At 40.6% G+C, this 19119-nt stretch overlaps 1 protein-coding gene across 1 annotated transcript in view; it reads right to left on the minus strand.

Moving 5' to 3' along the window:
- Positions 1-700: 700 nt before the first annotated feature.
- Positions 701-19119, minus strand: part of TMEM164 (transmembrane protein 164) — a 40365-nt gene continuing 21946 nt past the window's right edge. Inside the window, exons 5-7 of the mRNA XM_037408076.1 lie at positions 12760-12838; positions 2854-2954; positions 701-2461 (exon numbers count right to left, since the gene is read on the minus strand). Coding sequence (XP_037263973.1) covers positions 2255-2461; positions 2854-2954; positions 12760-12838 — 387 coding nt within the window. The 3' untranslated portion in view covers positions 701-2254. The remainder of the gene's footprint in view (positions 2462-2853; positions 2955-12759; positions 12839-19119) is intronic.

The raw sequence follows: 19119 nt of genomic DNA on the forward strand, positions 1-19119 counted from the left end.
TGAATCCACCATAAGGCATTTTGCCAAATTCTCAAGTAAATAAACAAACCATGACACACTTGACAGTAACTATGGGGAAGGAAGAATCACTGTATATTTGATTCAGCTATTTATAGGAGGTGAAGTCTATTAACAGGGGGCACGCTTTACCATCCAGCACCATGCATCTTAGCATCTCCCAGCAACATCCTCCCTTTCATCATGAAGTACTGAATCTGCTGAAATGAATCGCAAGAACTTTGATCACTTCAGCAGCTAATTAAGTGATATTTCACAGACTGATTCAGGCCTTCAATACCAAAACACTCTTTCTTTAGGCCCCACTCCATAAATACTGAAGTAACATATGCCTGGCTTTACTGAGGCAGCAGTGAAACTACTCCATAAAATTCATTATATACTTAGACATTTGCAGGATCAACAATTGACAATTAACTCTGTATGCTGGTAGTACTTATTATCAGGTGCTTAGCTTCCTCAAGTTGAACTTGATTAAAAAACAAATGGAGACATCTAGTCTGTCTAACTAAGACTAGCTATATGCATTTGATGGATAGTTTAGGTATATGTTGCATGTTAACGAGTCGCAAGAGTACAGTGTATTTATTATGTATATATATACACAGCAAGGAATGGTAGAAAGCCAGAAACCAGTTTGTAAATTAAAGATTGGGACAAGATATTTCCTACTGAGTTGTACTTTTTTTTTTTTTTTAAACTTACAGAGTAAAAGTATTTGAAGTAGCCATTTATTCCCTCTCGAATGAAAATTTTTCTTTTTTAAGGAGAAAATCAACCACTTCTCACTCTTACTTTTCCTTCTTGAGGTATAAATGACTGTACCTTAACTTCAGGATGTATCTTCAGGTGATCCAGCTGGAGGAGGTATGATCGTTTTTGGTTTATCTTACAAGTCACAGCTTTGACAACACAATGAATCTATAAATTGCAACAAACTTCTGTACAACAAAATTCCTGCAGCCCTGAAACACAACAGTCTGCGTAACAGATTCACAATTAACTATCTGGAGCAACATACTCAAGGTTTCCCATCTTTCTGTCCAACAGCTGCTCCTCTAGCCTTGGAAAATTTGAACAGGTACACACAGTTTACTCTTTATCATTCTGCCTACCTACATCCTGTTTTCCAAAAGATATGTTGACAGGAAGATTTAGTCATACTAGTAAACTGGAACACTTGCTTTTCAGTAGAGGCCTGCACTGATTTCATGTTCCTTTTTATATCTGTATTTTAAAATCAGTATCCAGAATGTATTCCAGCTGCAGCGAGAGAACATAGTTTCATGGTGGTTTTCTTCACTAACCACTCTAGTGAGTGAGGATCAGTGTAGAACACAGAGAAGGAATGTTTCAAAAGCTAGGAAGTCAAAATAAGAAAACTCATGTTTACATTGGACTTTGTATCTCCACTCCCTCTCCAACCTAAGCTAAAGGAAAAAAAGTTTTGTTCAGTCTGGTCAGAACAGCGGATGAAATATAGCTTACACATAATATGGTTTTTTGAAATTATTTCAACATGGTGTTTTTCCACTCACTCAAATAAAAGCATCTCCAAAGCATCAAGATCTGATGAGACTTAGCCAGATAGATAATTCATCCACAGCAGCTTAGAAATTAAGTAGTCGATGGAAGAAAAAACAAACAAAATTTTTTTTTGAATGAGAGATTGTTCCCCAACATTTTCAACCAGCTTAAAGAAAATACAGTAGAACCTCACTGTTTTGCACTTAGAACTGGGAGATGAAGTGTACATCGTTTCACTGTGACCATTTTGCAACATTCCAGTGCTAAGAGTTAAGCCAGGATGATGCACTTCAACACGTGTTCCGCTCACATCAATGGAGAGTTGTAATGCAGCTTTATTTCCTGTCCTATGATGTAAGTGTCCTTGTATCTAATGAAAAATCAGTCAAAACGAGGTAGCACTGCCACTCTCTTTGCTGGAATGTGGACAGATCCTGGCCTAATTTTAAATGGTGGCTTAGCAAGATTCTACTGTAATCTACACAAAATGTATAAAACACGAACCTTTTCCAGAATAAGGCCACTAATTTTGCCATTGGCAATAGGCAGTGAGAAACAGCAGTTAAAAAACGCTCACTTCATTACAGAGGTGTTTTTGAGGCAATAAACCATGGGGAGAAGTATAAACACAACTGTCCTCTCATCCCTCCTCTTTGTTTTCCAGTATAAGTATCTGCCCCCTGTATGCACTGCTCCATGGGGAGAGATTTCAGTCTATTTTCTTAGTTGGGAGCCTAAGGAAGTCCACGCTACATTTAAAGATGGGGACAGCACTGTAAAACAGCAGGATTACAAGCTTCCCGTGAGTCATGGTCATGACAGTCTGATGTCCAGATGCCCAGATTCGATACCAGGGCCCATAAAAAGGATCTGAGACGGCTGGGCACAACATGTTGTTCAAATTCACTTCTGTAACCTGAGAAAGTGACAACATTTATAAATTAACAGTATTTTTGTGCTGCACTGATTCAGTCACCTAAAACGGTAATTTTGAAATTACCATAATAATCAAAAATGTTTAGGTGACACTCCTTTGTTCAACACAAGTAGGGCAGCTTTCAGAAGAAAAGGAGATTCAAATTCAGTTGTACATTTAATAGATAGACTTATGCAGGTACATAAGCAATTTATGAAATATTTTACCGATACTTATGAGATCTGAGATAAAAATGCTCTTTAGAACGTTAATTAAAAGTTTGCATGCAAGGAGTCTTACCCACATATATTTGGACACTTTGTAAAACTAGTCAGGGTTTTTACTCTGAAGGTACTTGCAAACTATCCATTTATTAACCTGTATTTACTTACCAATCCGAGAATCTGCAAGATGCTAAAATGATACACAAACATAAACCCTGTGGATAAAAGAGCCCACCAGAAATTGCAGAGTGGTTCTGGGGTGTAGATACCTTGAAAAGAAAGGAATACATTAGGATTCAGCTGAATTGCGGCGTCCATCACACACTCACGAATAATCCTCTCTGCTCTGCTCTGTGGATGTTAGGGCATCTGGCTTTAGCTGATAACCTACTCATTACCATTATAGTAATTAATATTTGAGAGCCTTATTTCTTACCTGGAGCATCCTGATCAGTTTCTTCCCTCCTTCTAGTCCAGCAGTAAAACATACAATATGTTACCCTCATTAAGCTTGCCTGTTTTTCACCAACATCAATGATTTTTACCTCATTCTTCCTTCTACTGCAGAAGTACTAAATGATTTTAAAATACACTAACGGTATACAGTGAGTCTTCAAAAATCAGGTTATTTATACTTAAACACCTGCTTCTTACAGGTGCTATGGGCTTCAGCATAGCCCAATTGCCATTGCCTAACCTTATGGTTGTTTAACAGTTAAAAAGTAACTTGCACCAATAATGCCTAGGAACAGGAAAGCTGTATAAAGTAGTCAATGCGTTAATGACAGACTGTGCTGTTAAATGAAAGCTGCTGTGGAGATATTTTCAGTTATACACTACAAACAATTTTATAATCAGTAGGTATTACAGATACTGTAAAATATTTTTCCCCCTTCAAAGGAAGGGGCAGATGCCACATTCCTGTGTTCACCTTTCTCTCTCCGCCTGAAACTAGGTTTTGTCAATTTACTGACAAAACACAATGCCACAAAATCTAGAATGTACCAAGGAAATCAGATCTAATGAAAGTACCCTTAGATACAAGACTATTTTTGGAATTAAATATTCAAGCGTCATATGGCGAGAACAAAACCAGTTTACAGAGTTTTCAAGACCTACTAGCAGATGTGAAAATCTCAGTGGAGGATACAGGGAAAACTATTATTTTCCTTACGACTTCAATAACTTAACCTAGGGGGTGCAAAAGAAAAGATGCACAATGTCATGCTGCTCAGCTGCTATAAGAAGTTGTAGAATTTCAGATGATTATAAAAATACACCGGCATTTTTTTTATCTGCCTTTGTCTGTTCTCTGATCCCTTAGATATTATTACATATTGGAACGTGTATCCAGTACTCAAAGGACCTTACAGCACGGCGTACAATATTCGTATCAGCCTTTGCTAGCTAGCACATTCAGTAATTACCAGGAAGTAATTACAGACTTCAGCATATACTGTACAAGGCTACTTGGAACTCAAATAACGACACATGCCTAGCTAGCTCTGACAGAACTCACCGGGCTGCAGCTGGTGTGAGTGTGCCCATGGATGTTATCATATGTAAAGGCAAGTAACTGCTGTTACTGGCTTCACCACATCACCATGGAACGGTGCGTCCTGTCTCAGGTTGAAAACCCCTACAGGACTGCTTTCCCAACCCCCTGTTGCCCTTTAAAAAGAAGTCTTTTCTGCAGTTTTCTCCTGTAGTTTGTACCCATTGTGCCAGTTCAGATTGATTCTGCAGTAGCTCCCTGAAATAACCTAATTAAAATACCATTTTGTGACTGTTACAAATTCAAAATTACCTGCACTTTAATTGTCTGAAACTGTACATCTATTCATTGTCCACTCGAAATAACAGCTTCTCTGTCGCTAGCCAGCGGAGTAAGGAGTTGACTGTATGCCTGAATGACAGCAGCATACATGTGACCCGTGTATCACTCACTGACTTCTAACGAGCAACAATATTAGTGTAATTACCAAAGATACAACCACACACCATGTTTTAGTAAGCAAGCTGTGACCTGGTGCAACCACCATAAGTAACGAGCAGAGACGCTACTTTGAAAGCTTAAAGCAGCTTGTAAGATTTCTTGCCCAGCGGGTAGGTGAAGGTCAGAAGAAGAGTCCGAACTATAAGCAGAGCCCAACGGTAGCAGTGAACTCTGCCTGAATTAAGTTGGGTGCTCTACAGGTAAAGGGGAAAAATTCACAGCAGCCTAATGCCTCAAACCTACCCAGCAAGCATGATCTAAGAGCTGGTACCCTGTTTAGAAAACAGCACAGGAGACTTGACTTAAATAGCAGTGATATTCATTAAACTCCACTGCCCAAAAACATCAGATACACGATACCACCTTGAATATGGGTTTTGATTAGAAAGAGCAAGAGAAGAAGCTACTAGCCTTGGTGTCGGAGTTCAGGAGACCATGACTATTTTTGGCTGCACAAACTTTAGGCGACCTGGTCAAGCTACACAAAACCTCTTAGTGCTCCCTCCCTCATTAGCTGTAAAGAAAACATAGTTTGACTTGCAAAGTTTTTTTGTATTATCTTTGCAGTTTCAGGTGCATGTTTAACCTGGATGCAAAACACAAAATAACATTTAAATAAGGTGTTTAAAACAGCTCCCAGGAGCAGGCAGAGTAATGCTATACCAAACTGGTTTCATGTGAACTCGCCTGGTTGGCAGTTGCCTGTGTTTTTTCAAAAATATCTGATAAAGCCTGAGAATAGATTGGTAGTATTCTAAAGAGGAAAACACGCAGAAAAGCTAGAATCCAAAGACCTTGATATTTGGGGGACCTACAATGCAGGTAGTATAGAAACACTAAAACAGACAAGTGAACCCAGCTACAAAACAAGACTGGAGAGGGAAAACAGTCATTAAAAGGCTACAGAAATTGGCCAACGTGACAGAACTGATCAGTGGCACAACTCGGCTTTGAACCCAAGCTTCAACCCAGTCAGGGAATTGTGTTTTAGAAGTCACTTAGGAGAGCTGTTCAGGTGCCTCCAGCAAAGCATTTCACAGTGCTACATCCTCTGTCTGTTGCAAAACTTAAAAAAATACATTAGCAGCTCTCGCCCTCTACAGAATTTTGATCTCGCTTTATAATAGAAAAATCCCCCCTTACTAGACTTTACCGTCCTGAAAATAATAGTGTGATTTTCACCAGTATTGTTATGTGGACATCAAGGGACAAAAAGGAAACGATGACCTCCCACATGAACATTTCGGAGCGCTCTGGATTCCCAAGCATGCTTTGGGAAACTAACCTTAAACTCATACCTGGGATCCTTTCTGTGCATTTCTCATTAGGTAAATAGTCACTACAGATATTATTTCTCTATGGTCCTGCTATTCAACAGATGAGTGTTTAACAGAGCAGACTATTTTCTGTAGTACACAGCCTGTTAACAGAAACATACGACCAGGAAAAGCAAGCCCCAGCTGAGTGGCTGGTTGAACGGCCTGCGTTGGCTCTGGCAAAAGCTACTTGCTGCTTACATAGGAAATCCATTTCAACAGGTAGCAGCGAGTTTCACGCTGTTCACTGAGGATCACAGGCAATTCTTACATGTTAAGTGCTTTCAGAATTTTCATCTAACTGCCAGTCTGGCACTAATCTCATTCTCAGAAACGCTCACACCCCAGATAGTTGAGACCATTCCAAACCGGGGTCATCCAGCTAGGCTATGTATTTGCTCTCCTGTTGAAATAGCATGGTGGTGGGTATTTCAGTTTAGTGTAAACTTCATTATTTCAATAGCATTGATAGGAAGGATTTCATACAGACTGAAGAGTCTGGTGTTCATCATCTGCTTCGGCAACAAGAATTTCTTGACCTTAAACATGCCAACTTGTTAATGTTGGGGTCTAGGAAATGGAAAGATGGCTTTAAAAATCTCAAGATCAACAAAGAGACTTGAGTTTCTTTCATACTGTCGTCCCCCATCGTCCGTCCGTCCCGTCCCCCCCCAAATCTTGTGCTAGGTTCTAGTGTTCTTATGAACTATTACTTTTATTTAAAGTTCTCAGAATGTAGGCTTGTAAAAATTCAAACACAACATAATAGCAAGCAATGTTCCTTTTGTATTTCTGTGAAAACACAACGTAGGAGAAAATTACTCCTCTGTTTGAATTAGAACCTAAATATAGTATGATTTTTTAATTTAGTAGGGTATTAAAATAATCTTTTTCTTAATTAGGTCTTGCTTTCATTCCCACTACATCTGGTAAGAGCTTTACCAGATATCCAGCCCAGCGCACTCTCCCTCATTAGTCTCACAATTACAGGTAGACCTGCTTAATCCAAGACTCAGAGCAACTATTACAATTCCTTCATTTTCAAGCTTATAAAAACATGAGGGCAAATTTATTTCCATTTTATTTCCCTTGATCAAAGGGTTAATTCTAGTAGTGTGGCCTATTGAGCTAGCCTAAAGACCAAACTTCCTTTCCAGGGGAAAACAGGAAAAACGTTCTCAAGAGGATGAGCCTGAAATCCAGTTTCCCCCTACAGCGGTTCTGAATCTGTGTACATTTCAAAATACTACCTTATGCCACGAGATTTCTGTTTCCCTCAGTGCCAGCTGCTCATCAGAATCAGCTCAGACGGGTTTTATGTTACCTGCTTCTCTCAGGAACAGTTTTTTATATTCCACACAGAAGCAGCAACAGTTCTTCCTCTTCCTTCAGAGAGTAGGATTTCTTCCATATACTGGTGCACACCCTGCTAAACTTCCCCGTCTCCTAGGGAGAAACAGACCTTGGCCCCACTCCAAGATGCCACATCAACCTTTGTTTACGTAGCTACCTTACGTAGCTTTGTTTTGTAATAGGCCACCACAGTTTCAAAGGAACTGTAACTGCCCGTTGCATAAAGCTCAGAGGGCCACACGACAGAGACATCTCCTCTCCTCTTCCTCGCCAGCTCTCTTAAATCAAATTATCCTGAAACGATCAAGCTGTAAGAGCGCCACAGCCCCCACCCCCAGCTGCTGCACGGTGCCCTGGCTACCCTGCTGCCCAAGGTGCCATGGTACGGGCACAGCGCGACAGTGAACCAGGCATCTGCATCTCATACACAGGATCCAAGAGGCAGGAGAAAAGCTGGAATAGGAACATGGAAGTTGCCAGCAGGAGAGTAGGAGAATAATACACAGGAGTTGACAGGTCTCCAAGTAATTAAGAGTTTCAGTGAAAGAGCTGTACCGCTCGTTATCAAGGATTTCAATGAGGATGAAAATAAACTAGGTTTATGACTGCCTATCTATATTCAAACATAAGAGTGATATTTTCCTGCATTACTACTAAGGTATATAATAAAGCCTGCTTTATAACTCCATTTAAAAGCTAAGGAAAGAGACAGCTAAATACAGGTAAGTGTCACAAAGTGGGGAAGTGGCCAAGAAAGGGTACAACAGCTAAAAACGTCTTAAAATACTCTTGCAGAAAGTCCTAACAGCCAATGGAAAGTGCAAGTTTAGATCCCTAGTTGCTTTAATTGCGCTTTCCTAGTTTAGAGCCGCAGGAAAAATGATCCTTTCCTCTGTACTTGTATCTGTGTTCTACATCTTACAACCCAGCCCAGCTTCTCATTAGGTAAGAAACACTGCACTGACCCCAGGAAAGCTGACTGTACAGAGCTGCTGCTGGCCACCTGCTGAAGTGCAGCAGAGGCATTCTCCAGGAGGGGGGCAAGAATTAAAAATAAAATATCAAGTTCTACTGGCTTTCTGACAATGCCATAGAACTTCATCTCTTCTGATGCCACTTTTGAAGACATTTGGATCAGAAAAGAAAGGGCCTTTCACTTGAAGAGAGACAGTTTCTTTATTGCTTATAAAGATACAGCACTTGCCTTACAAGCTGAAAATTCTGACTCAACTCCCAGCCAGCAAATCACCTACTTAATTATGTAGGGTGTGTATGTCTGTCCACTTGGGCACAGCTGTACAACAGTGAATCAGCTCTTAAAATACATGGGGGCCAGACCACAGGACTGTCCAGTATTTGCAGGGCTGTTACTGCCAGTTTGAGCTCCAAAAGAAGATTATCCCCTGCCCACCCCTCCCCAAAACCAACCAAATCAATTTACTCTCTCCACAGCGTGGACAAGCTGCATTTGAGTTGTGAATTTTGAGAATTTGCAGAGCCATTTTGACAGCCTGGATGCTGGCAAGTATCCCCCCCTGCAGGCTAGAGTGCCAGAACCACGCAACCAGTGACACCAATGCAAAGGCCTCTCATTAAACATACTCGATACCCTAGAAACAGGTACAGCTGTTCACACATCAGATTGCTCCTTAAAGGGACAAAATCCTAAAACCCCCTCAACACTAACATCCTTTTCTACTTCATTATGTTATTAAATCAACGAAATAATGCTGGAGATCTCAAACCACAAGGCAGACAAGTCTCCGGAACTCCACTGCTAGGGAGCTGCTATAAATTAACCCTTATTTCAAACTGTTGCATAACGATACCATTTGCTCACAGCACTCAGGAAATAAAAAAATCACTTTGATTAAATTTCAGTGTGATTTGAAGCTCCAAAATGTGCACGCACATCTAATCCCATCAACTCCATCCAAAAATCTGACCAAATTAGCTTAAGGACCAAGACAGTCAGGAACTGTGAATCTCTTAAGGCTGATGCAGTGCAAACTAGGTTTTTTTTCGTTATGTTAAGAGTTAGAAAAACTAAGTTGTCCTGAACGCCACTGAAGGTATCTAATACCTTGATCTTAAAAGGTCAGGTTAATGCACTGTTGCAATATTTGTGGCAGTTTGAGACTACGTGTCCTCAACTGCCATCTCCCTAAGCCTTGTACCAGCAATCTGTACCCCAGTAGCATAACGTACAATTATCTGAGCACTCACATGCTTCAGAAGGCCAGCTTAGTTGTAGATGAAAGTGGCTTGAGGAGTTTTTAAGTGGTTGGTTCCATGGTCTAAATCTGTACTGCTGTGGTTCCTGTCTTCTTCCTCCCACCTTGACAACTCCTTCCTTGCACCTCCCTTTTGCTGATCCTCGCACTCATCTGATGCAACAGTAGATCAATCCAGAAGCTACAAAAGCATTCATACTTTTTTGACAGGGAAGCAAAGGTCTCACCTCCTAAGGACAAAATAAAACAGGGACCTACAGCTCTGGTTCAGCCTACCTAGCTATTTCAGGAAAGATGTAATTTTTGACAGGGTTCACAGGTGATACAAGGTGAGATTCATTCAGAAAAAAAGTTGCCAGCTGCAGATAAACTGCATGTAAGAATTGTCTTCAGTTAGAAATCTTCTGTGCTGGCCTGTTTTATCTGCACTACGTCTATTTTGCATGAGAGCTTCTTTACTGCAGCCGAGAAAGATCAGAGCCGCAGTGCATAAGCATTTATTTTGTCTAGCCTGGCACACATGTACATATACATGCATATACTTGGGGGAAAAAAAAAAAAGAAAAAACATTAGAAAAGGAAGTATGGAAATTTATATTCAACTCAGTACAGAGGGGAGAGAGAGGGAAGAGACAGAGGTCTTAATCCCCAAAAGGGAATACATCCTTGAGCTTCGGTGAGTTCACTGTGCAACACTGAAGCCTGAGCCCTGAACATCTTGCATCAAGTTAATCCTAAGCATGGTAAAGCCCCCACACTGACATGGGGGGAGACATGAAGGGGATGCTGCCAGCGCAACACAACCTGTCTTCACCACTGTAATGAACAGCAGGGAGAGAAAGAAAATAATTACAGCCCTTGCTTACTATCACCCTGTTTCCTTTCCAAAAGGAGACACTTCAACAGGTAATTGAATATGTGTGCATGACTGGTATGATACCTGATTAGCACATGTTAACAAACTTGGATGTGCCATTCTATATAAAATGAGCCTCAAATCAGCTCTGTTTCAGGTGTTCTGCTCAACCTTCCTTTGAGAAATGTTTGAGATCCTATAAGGCTATCGGTAATACTGGCAGATTCCCAATAAAACTGAAGTAGTGTATTTTTCCATATATAATCCATTCCTTTGCATTTTTCCATTTTGCTGCCCTGATTCATTTACTTCTCCCAATCACAATCCATAGATTCACTGATGGAAACTTCTATTTAAAACACAGAAATAAAGCTGTCAGCTAATCAACATCAGTGACAAAAAAGCAATTTTCACAAGATATAGTTAGGATAAAGGGTGTGATCTACTCAAAGTACTTCAAGCAAAGGTGCTAGTGAAATGACAAAATACTAACAAATGTTTTTAAGCTGGGCAATTTTTCCACCAAAACTCATACATTTAGTCCCCCGTGAAAGTAGCCACAAGTACTAGAGAAGTCCAGGGACGTTTTGCCAACGAGGTATGTCAGCCAGTCAGGTGCTCAGGAGCCAATGCGTAAGAAATTGAACAGTTATTATTTACACAGCCCAGGGCAATCTCGATGGATATAGCCAACCAAGTTCTATAGAAATGTCACTGCCATCACATCAACATTAGATGGCAGCAAATACCTGTAAATTAATAAAGGGCAAAAATTTAGAAAACTGCACTAGGATGACAACTGTAGACACAAAGCCCTTTATACCTGTAAATTAATAAAGGGCAAAAATTTAGAAAACTGCACTAGGATGACAACTGTAGACACAAAGCCCTTTGAACTGCAGGTGATGTCCCATCAGTCCCAGAAAACAGATGCTAAAGAACCCAGACAACCTTTAGTTCAAAACAAACAAACCCCAAACGAACAAAAAAACGGAAAAAAATAAAATCAAAAGAACACATCAAGTGACATCCAAGGCCAAACCTTAAAGCGAAAGAAATACACGTCTTAAAATGATGTCATATGGGAACTTCAAGGCCATCAAAGGAAGTGATTTATTGACATCACAAGAGCTTGGTCTGTCATTGCCTACAGTGTGCTACAGGGCTGTTTACACCTCCTCCCTCCCGCTCCCCATCCCCTTCTGCAATGATCAGGAGTGTGCATGACTTCTGCAACTATACTGCACCTTAGCATTATTTGCCAGAATTTTAAGATATTAAAGATGAATTAAAATTAAATGTGGCTGGCATAGAAGAGAAAGAAATAGAATGATCTTTTGAAGTATGATACTTCACTTTTTCCTTTAGTGTTTTTTCTTTTTATTTAGTTTCTCTCAGCGGTGGGGAAAAAAAAAAAAAAAGGTTACAAACCTACAGTGAAACAAGAGTGAAGGATTATAAGTGACTGCTGATATAAAATACAAAAGATCCACCAGAATGGAAAAGGGTGCCTCTGCTTGTTCTAAGCATTTCCTAAATTGTATCCCATTGCTGACATCACATCCTAGGGGTTTTCATTAAAGGCTACTGAGCGTCAATCATCATCTTTTATTTCCTGGATGAAACAGTTTAGCTCTGCCAGAAAATGCAGCAGGAAGCATGTCAACGCTAGAGGGGGGCAGAGCATCACGCTAGATGAATACAGCCTGCATTTCCTCCTCAGGAGCGCCAATTAGAAAAATCACTGGCCAGTGGAACAATTTGGGATTCCCAGATTTAATGAACTATTATGGTATAAGTGAATGCAAGATAGTAATCTTGTTAGAAGAGATAACAAGCAAGCTACTTCACTGATCTGTGTCACTACATTTCATTAGAGCTTCAGAATTTCAGGAATTTATCTAACTAATTAATATTTCCGTGATGATATAATACTAATTATTTTTCCAGCTCATTTTAAGTTGTATTACTTCTCAAGAGACATCCAAGAAGGCAAAAATCTTTAAAATACATCCCAACCACAACTAAGAATGTTGCAAGATGGCAGAGATAGTACTCAAGAAGACAGTGCACATTATGCCAAAACATTCTTGATACCCCTTTGGGCAAAAGACCATTTTCTTATTACCATTTCAGTGCCTGACACAAGCCTTTGTTATCCAGGTTACAATGCCAACATAACATCAGAAACTATTAAGTAAAAACACAGAGAAAAATGGTAATAAAAGAGCAAGAGTAAAGCTCATGGTAACCACCAAGCACAACTTTTCCATTGCATGGGAGCAATACAATACTCAAGAGAGTAAATTGCCAACCTACCTCCTTTCCGCAGCAGATAGATGGGCACAACGTAAAGCATCACATGCTGGATGTAATAAATTTCCATTTCAAATGGAAGCTGTGGAATAAGAAAAATATTTGTAAATGTTTTTCATCACCAAGAACTGAGTTACAAGGAACCGTTCTCCTCCTGACCCATGACAATCCTTTCAGTTATTGTATCACCTATGCCTAGTAACAGAGTTGGCATTGTCAATGCTTTTAAAGTGCAGCTAGCTGTACCCGTTCCATTCCATTGCCACAAATGCAATGCAGCACTCCAAGTAGACAATTCTCAAAATTAAACAGAAGCACAACAAAGGAGGAATAAAGATGACTCTTTTCCCTTAGTTCATATAAATTTCCAATAACAATACAAATCAAACCAGAAACTATACACACCCTGTATGACAGTAGCCTATTTAGAAAGAAATTATAATTGCCACATTGTGAGTGATAGAACTCTACAAATGAGGTCTTTTTTATATATAAAAGTAATTATTGAGGAGGCCTGTGCAAAAATCAAAAGACATGACTTATAGCAGTCTGCGTGCATGTGTGAAACTGCTAAGTTTCACCAAATATAAAATAAAATATAAAATAACCAATATTTGAAAGAGAAGCTGCAGAAGAATATATGTAAACAGGTTACCAGTTAGTATTACATCAGGTATTTCTCACCTGCTGGCAACTTTCAGGAAATTACGATTAGTCATTTGTGTGTTTGGTTGAATTCATGTTTCTAGTTACTACTTAGAGAAGGCAGACAGACTGCTAAAATAACACTGTGCTAAGAATATCTTGAACCGTAACTCTTTGAGTTTAATTTGAGCCCCTCAATCCAGATGTAACTAATTCTAGCTCTTCATCAGTTAGAAAAGGTAATGCACTTTATTTGAAAGTTATTCCCATCCGTAAATGCCTTTCACTGTAGCTATTTGTTAAACTGAAGCAACACGTTTAAAACCAAACAACAGGAGAAAAGATTCCAACTGAAAATTCAGAATTCAACTTCTTGCTGCAGCTCACTTGCAAAGCTGAAGACATACTTTTCTGTTATTTTTCCGAAATGCAGACTGGACAATACCACACACGGGTACAAAGTCTCACAGGAACAACACAAAGCCATTAGCTTTGGTTTAAATGCAGCCTCATTCTATCATTCTACAGGCTGAAGTGAATCCAGACCTAAGTCCTACCATCGTGGCTTGCCTGTTAGGAGTTGGGGGGAGGGGGAAGCAAGCATCTTCCTTTTCTGTTACTATTCCAAAACACTGAAGTCATAGCATTGAAACAGAAACATTACAAAAATTTCTACATCAACACAAGTAAAGAGAGGTTGGAACAATTTGGTTTTCCTCCTAAACAGCAGTCAGTACACAGCTGGTAATTAATACAGCGATCTTTTAAATTCAACAACAACTCTTACATCTTATTTTGAATGCAAAAGATGCTAAACCCAACAGCTGGATTCTGCTAGTCCTGGCATCCCCTAGCTGAACACGATGAGTGTCCTGATTGCAACCTCCAAGATGTTCAGCCAACTCTTGGGAGACTAAGCTAAAAAAATCTTCCATACAATCTGTCGGGTTATTTTATTCCAAGTATTCTGTATCAAAACACAAAACCAAGCAAGATAATAGTATGCAAAAGCAAGAACTTCATGGAGGTTGTGAGGATTCCTGAATCTGAATCTTTTCACCTCCTGTCCCTTGTTGAAAGACAGAGAGGACAAAATGAGGGAATCAAAATTATTTGGAAAGAGGCTAAAGCAGTATTCCTTACTGGAGAAAAAGCTGTACCTCTCCCAGCTGGAACAGGCACACTTCAGAAACAATCGCTCCTGATACAAACACCACAACATGAGGCACTCATGCCTGCCAAGGAGCATTCTCTATTTAGTATCTGTGATTTCATAAGGGCTTCTACACTCGCCGAGTTGTGAGGGTCAGTTACACAAACACTACACTCAGGACACTTCTGAGAACAGAGTAACAGTTGTTCTGCTGCAGTAGTGTTGACTATTTTTTCCGTGTAAAATAAAACATCTTTTTTTCCACTATAAAAGATTTCTTGTTCTGAAGCCTGGCTAATTACGCAAGTGCATTTCCTGATATAGAGCTGCAAGAGCACAATTTCTGTACAACCAAGCACTGAAGTTGTACAGCCAGGGTACAACAAACAGAAAATGAGCAAACACAAAACCATAAAGTTGAACTGAGCAAAAAACTGACTCACCTAGCTCTAAAAGTCTTGTCTAGAAATTGTTTTAGCAATAAAAGACACACAGATAGCAGGTACCTTTTCTATGCAAAGAGAAACTGCAAGTGAAGACAAGGTAGGAGAGATCACCCATCAGTCTAGGATGTAAAGAATGTCTTGGGGAAAACAAGCACTTCAGCAAGTGGTAAAGTTTGAGATACTGAAAAAAACAAAGCAACACTTACAGAACAAAGTAAGTCAAAGTACTGAGTCGGCCCCTCTAATAATATCTGACCATAGGCACCCACGAAGGCCACGTGTATTTAAACTCAGACTCCAATCACCTCTGAAGTGGACCCTCTTCACAGGCTCCATGAGACTTGTCCTCTCCCGTCAGATGCCACCGTGGAAACCCAGCAGCCACTCTAGAGCAGGATCTCCCTAGTAAGGAACCAGTGATGTCCATGGTAACGTTCCTCAACCACAACTGTCCCCTGAGAGATTCAGAATGACTGGGTAGTTGCTACCAAGACCATCTGAACTCTGTGTTGTTAATTTATTTGCTGGGGGTTTTTGTACTACACTGCTGTCTCCCTTACCAGCTGCCAGCATCACTCTTCCTGCATTTCATCGCTTCCCTTACTCAATCTTAAAACAACTGATGGTATAAGACAAAAGGACAAATTACCTCTTTCTTCTACAAACGTATGTTCTAGGCACCTGTAACAGTAAAAGAATACAGAGGACAGATACTCTGCTACTCAAGAAAATCCATCAGTTTTTCTCCTTTAAAGGTTCTTACTGGTGGCAAAGCAAATCTGCTTCATCCATTCATAGGTTTAACACTGGTGTAAAATCATATATGTTCCAAAATACACCAAACTAATATTGACATACAAAATACCTCTAACATACAAGATCAAAACGTGATAACAAAGTACTCTGGAAATAAATATTCAATTTTACATTTTGTAATTAAGTTTCTGTTAGAAAATAAATGGTGTTTTGCTTCTCCAGGAAGAGTTTGGTTCAAAGCAGCCACATGTGCTGCCAGCCTCCGCATCAGCCTGGCACGATGCAGATTCAGAAGGGCCACGTTCCCTGGACACATGCTAAAGGCCCTGTGGAAAGTACCCAGGACAGCAAGCAGGCAGTGGACCTCCACCCCAGGAACATACATACATAAGTTACATACAGTTCTACTAGTCTAGCTGAACTCCTAGCAGCTGACTACATTGCTTGCAAGACTGTGGAAAGGAGAAATTGTATCGTGAAAAATGAGAGCTCACCCCTGCGTCTCTGAGAACAGAGTCACAGCCGCCAACACCAGTTCTCTGAGCATGTACTTGATGGCCTAACTCAAGCCAGCTACTGCCCTAAGGAAGGAACTAGGATTTTCCATTGACTGCACTAAGCTTTAGAAAAATCTCTTGGAGACAGCAGTAGAGTTGAGCCCAAGAGTCAGATATTCAGGTAAGAGTTCCCCCCCAAAGAGTACAGCACACAATACTAGTTCAAACCCACTTTGACACAGCAGTGGTTTTCAGTGGGCTAAGAGGTTACCACCTTGCTCTGTTTTCTGAAAGTAGTACTCCTTCCACTGTTAATTATTTATACCTTGGCCTCATATTTGCAACAACAGCTCAAGCACTGTACTGTGCAAGAGCTACAAAGGCTGCAGAGTATGGCAGAAGGAATAGCAGGAATTCAACTCCCAGTCTTGGCTTTTCTGTAGCACATCTAGCATGAAGTCTAGTAAATACCAAATGTCATTATGTACCAGCCACCTTCTTACACATAATCAGTAACTCAGACTTAACCTATAATCAGTAACTAGTTTCCTTTCCTCAACTGATCAGTAATCAAATACATCAACCAGAAACATAAGGTTTTCTTTTTATTTGCAAAGCAGGTCACAGAAGAGATTAAAAAGCAAAGAGAAGTAACCTATATAGAGCTATGCAATACAACAATCATGGGGCAAACAGCTACCAGGCCCATGTAATACACTGGTTACCTCTCAGCATATTTGTGATTTTGATAGCAAATTACTTCTTCAGCAGAGAAGAAACAGCTGCCAGAGAAGCTTAGAAGAATGGTCTAAAAACAGACATGAAAACTTAAGAAAACAACACAAGTCAAAATCCAAACACAAGTGGCATTTGGAAAACTGTCTACTTCCAGTCTTACCAGGACTCATTTTTCCAGCACACATCCATGCTGGCACACAGACAAGCAGCGGACCCATGCCCAGGTTACTGTTAAACTATTCAGGCAGTCCTACAGCTCGGGCACCAGCTTATGCATCTGGCATAGGGCTGAAAAGACATTCCCATATATTTGAATAATGGGAACGAGGAGACTGAGAAGAAATATTTACATTAATATTGGCGTTAATGCCAACAGCAAAGCCCCATGAAATGAAGGAGTAGCAGGGCTGTCACCCATCTGGACAACGGTCTAAAGCAGCATCACAGATTTTATTTGCAGCAATTCCTTTTCATTGTATTTTAGGGGCAGTGTTTCATTCAGATTTCCTGCCATACACCTGCTGCTTGTCTGTAGTTGATAAGAATGCATGTTGATGAGTCCCAATAAACAATGTGTTTCAAGCAGGTGTCTCAACCAGTATCTAGCTGTCCTACACAATCCAGTTAGTGCAGGGAATTAATTCCCTTGAAGTATCATTAATTCATCAGTTTTATTGATGAATTTTATCTAGTCCTCATTTGCAACTAATCCTGTTAGGGTGAGGCATATACACAGAGGGAAAGAATCAGAATCTGCACCTACTACCAAGGCAGTGCTAGCGTGCATGATACACAACTCCAGAGCGTTTATAAAGCAGCACCTCTGTACGGACAGTCCGTAGCGTGAAGGCTTAGTACACAGGACTAGAAATAATATCCTGCTACAAGGGTTGAGGGGACCAGAAACATAACAAAACAAGAAACATGACTGTATTTTCACTAGTATATGAATTTGACAAAATCCAGCTAGGGCAAGACCCCAGGATTCCAACTCATGACATACCCAAATTTTGATAAATTTTAAGAGAATTTTTTACTTGGCGATTTGGTTTTGGCTGGGATAGAGTTAATTTCCTTCACAGCAGCTGGTGCGGGGCTGCGGGTTGGATCGGTGCTGGGAACAGCACTGCTCACCCAGGGATGTCTCCTTATTGCTGAGCAGGGCTTGCGGGCACCACGGCCTCTGCTGCTCCTCACCCCTCCACCCGCGAGTGGGCTGGGGGGGCACGAGGAGCTGGGAGGGGGCACAGCCGGGACAGCCGAGCCCACTGGCCCAGGGGATGTCCCACACCGCATGGACCCTGCTCAGCAATAAACCTGGGGGAAGGAGGAGGAAGGGGGATGTTCAGAGCAATGGCGTTTGTCTCCCAGAGTACCCATCACGTGTGATGGAGCCCCGCTGTCCTGGGGATGGGCGAACGCCTGCCTGCCCCTGGGAAGCAGGGAATGAACACCTTGCTTGGCTTTGCTTGTCAACTGTCCTTATCTCAACCTGTGAGTTTTCTCACTTTTACCCTTCTGTTCTGTCCCTCACCCTACCAGCGGGGAGAAGGGAGCGAGCAGCTGCGTGAGGCTGTTACCAGCTGGGGTTAAACTACAACGCTTGGCCTGTCACTACAGGATGATGCTCTCCGAGAAAAATCAGGAAAAGGCATTGCTCTCAATTGAATGCATTTGTTTTGACTTTTACGAGTGTTTTGACTATCTGACTAGTAATATATTTGATGTTTACTGTGTCTCATAAAAAAAAGGCACCACTGTCTTCTGGTCACTCAATTTGATTACACAAACCAGCTCACATTAATGACACAATGGACACAACCCGGCATTTGTAAAGTCAAGTCAAAGACAAGAATTATATGAAGTAAATAATACCAATTTCAGAAATGGTATTTTTCCAGTTGCTCTAGAGATAATATTAGGACCATGTACCACCAGCAGCAGAAAACAGCTTTACATTACCAAATAAAAGTGTGATTGTAGACTCCACTCACTCACCCATACCATTTTAATGCACATAGCATTGCTAACTGTCAGAAGATGCAGAAACCTCAGCCTTAGCATCTACCAGCAACCAAAGCACAATCTCTCAACAGCCTGTGGCGTGTAACTGCTCTGTTATTTTTCC

This window comes from Falco rusticolus, chromosome 14 (genome assembly GCF_015220075.1).
Source record: "Falco rusticolus isolate bFalRus1 chromosome 14, bFalRus1.pri, whole genome shotgun sequence".
Classification (NCBI taxonomy): Eukaryota; Metazoa; Chordata; class Aves; order Falconiformes; family Falconidae; genus Falco; species Falco rusticolus.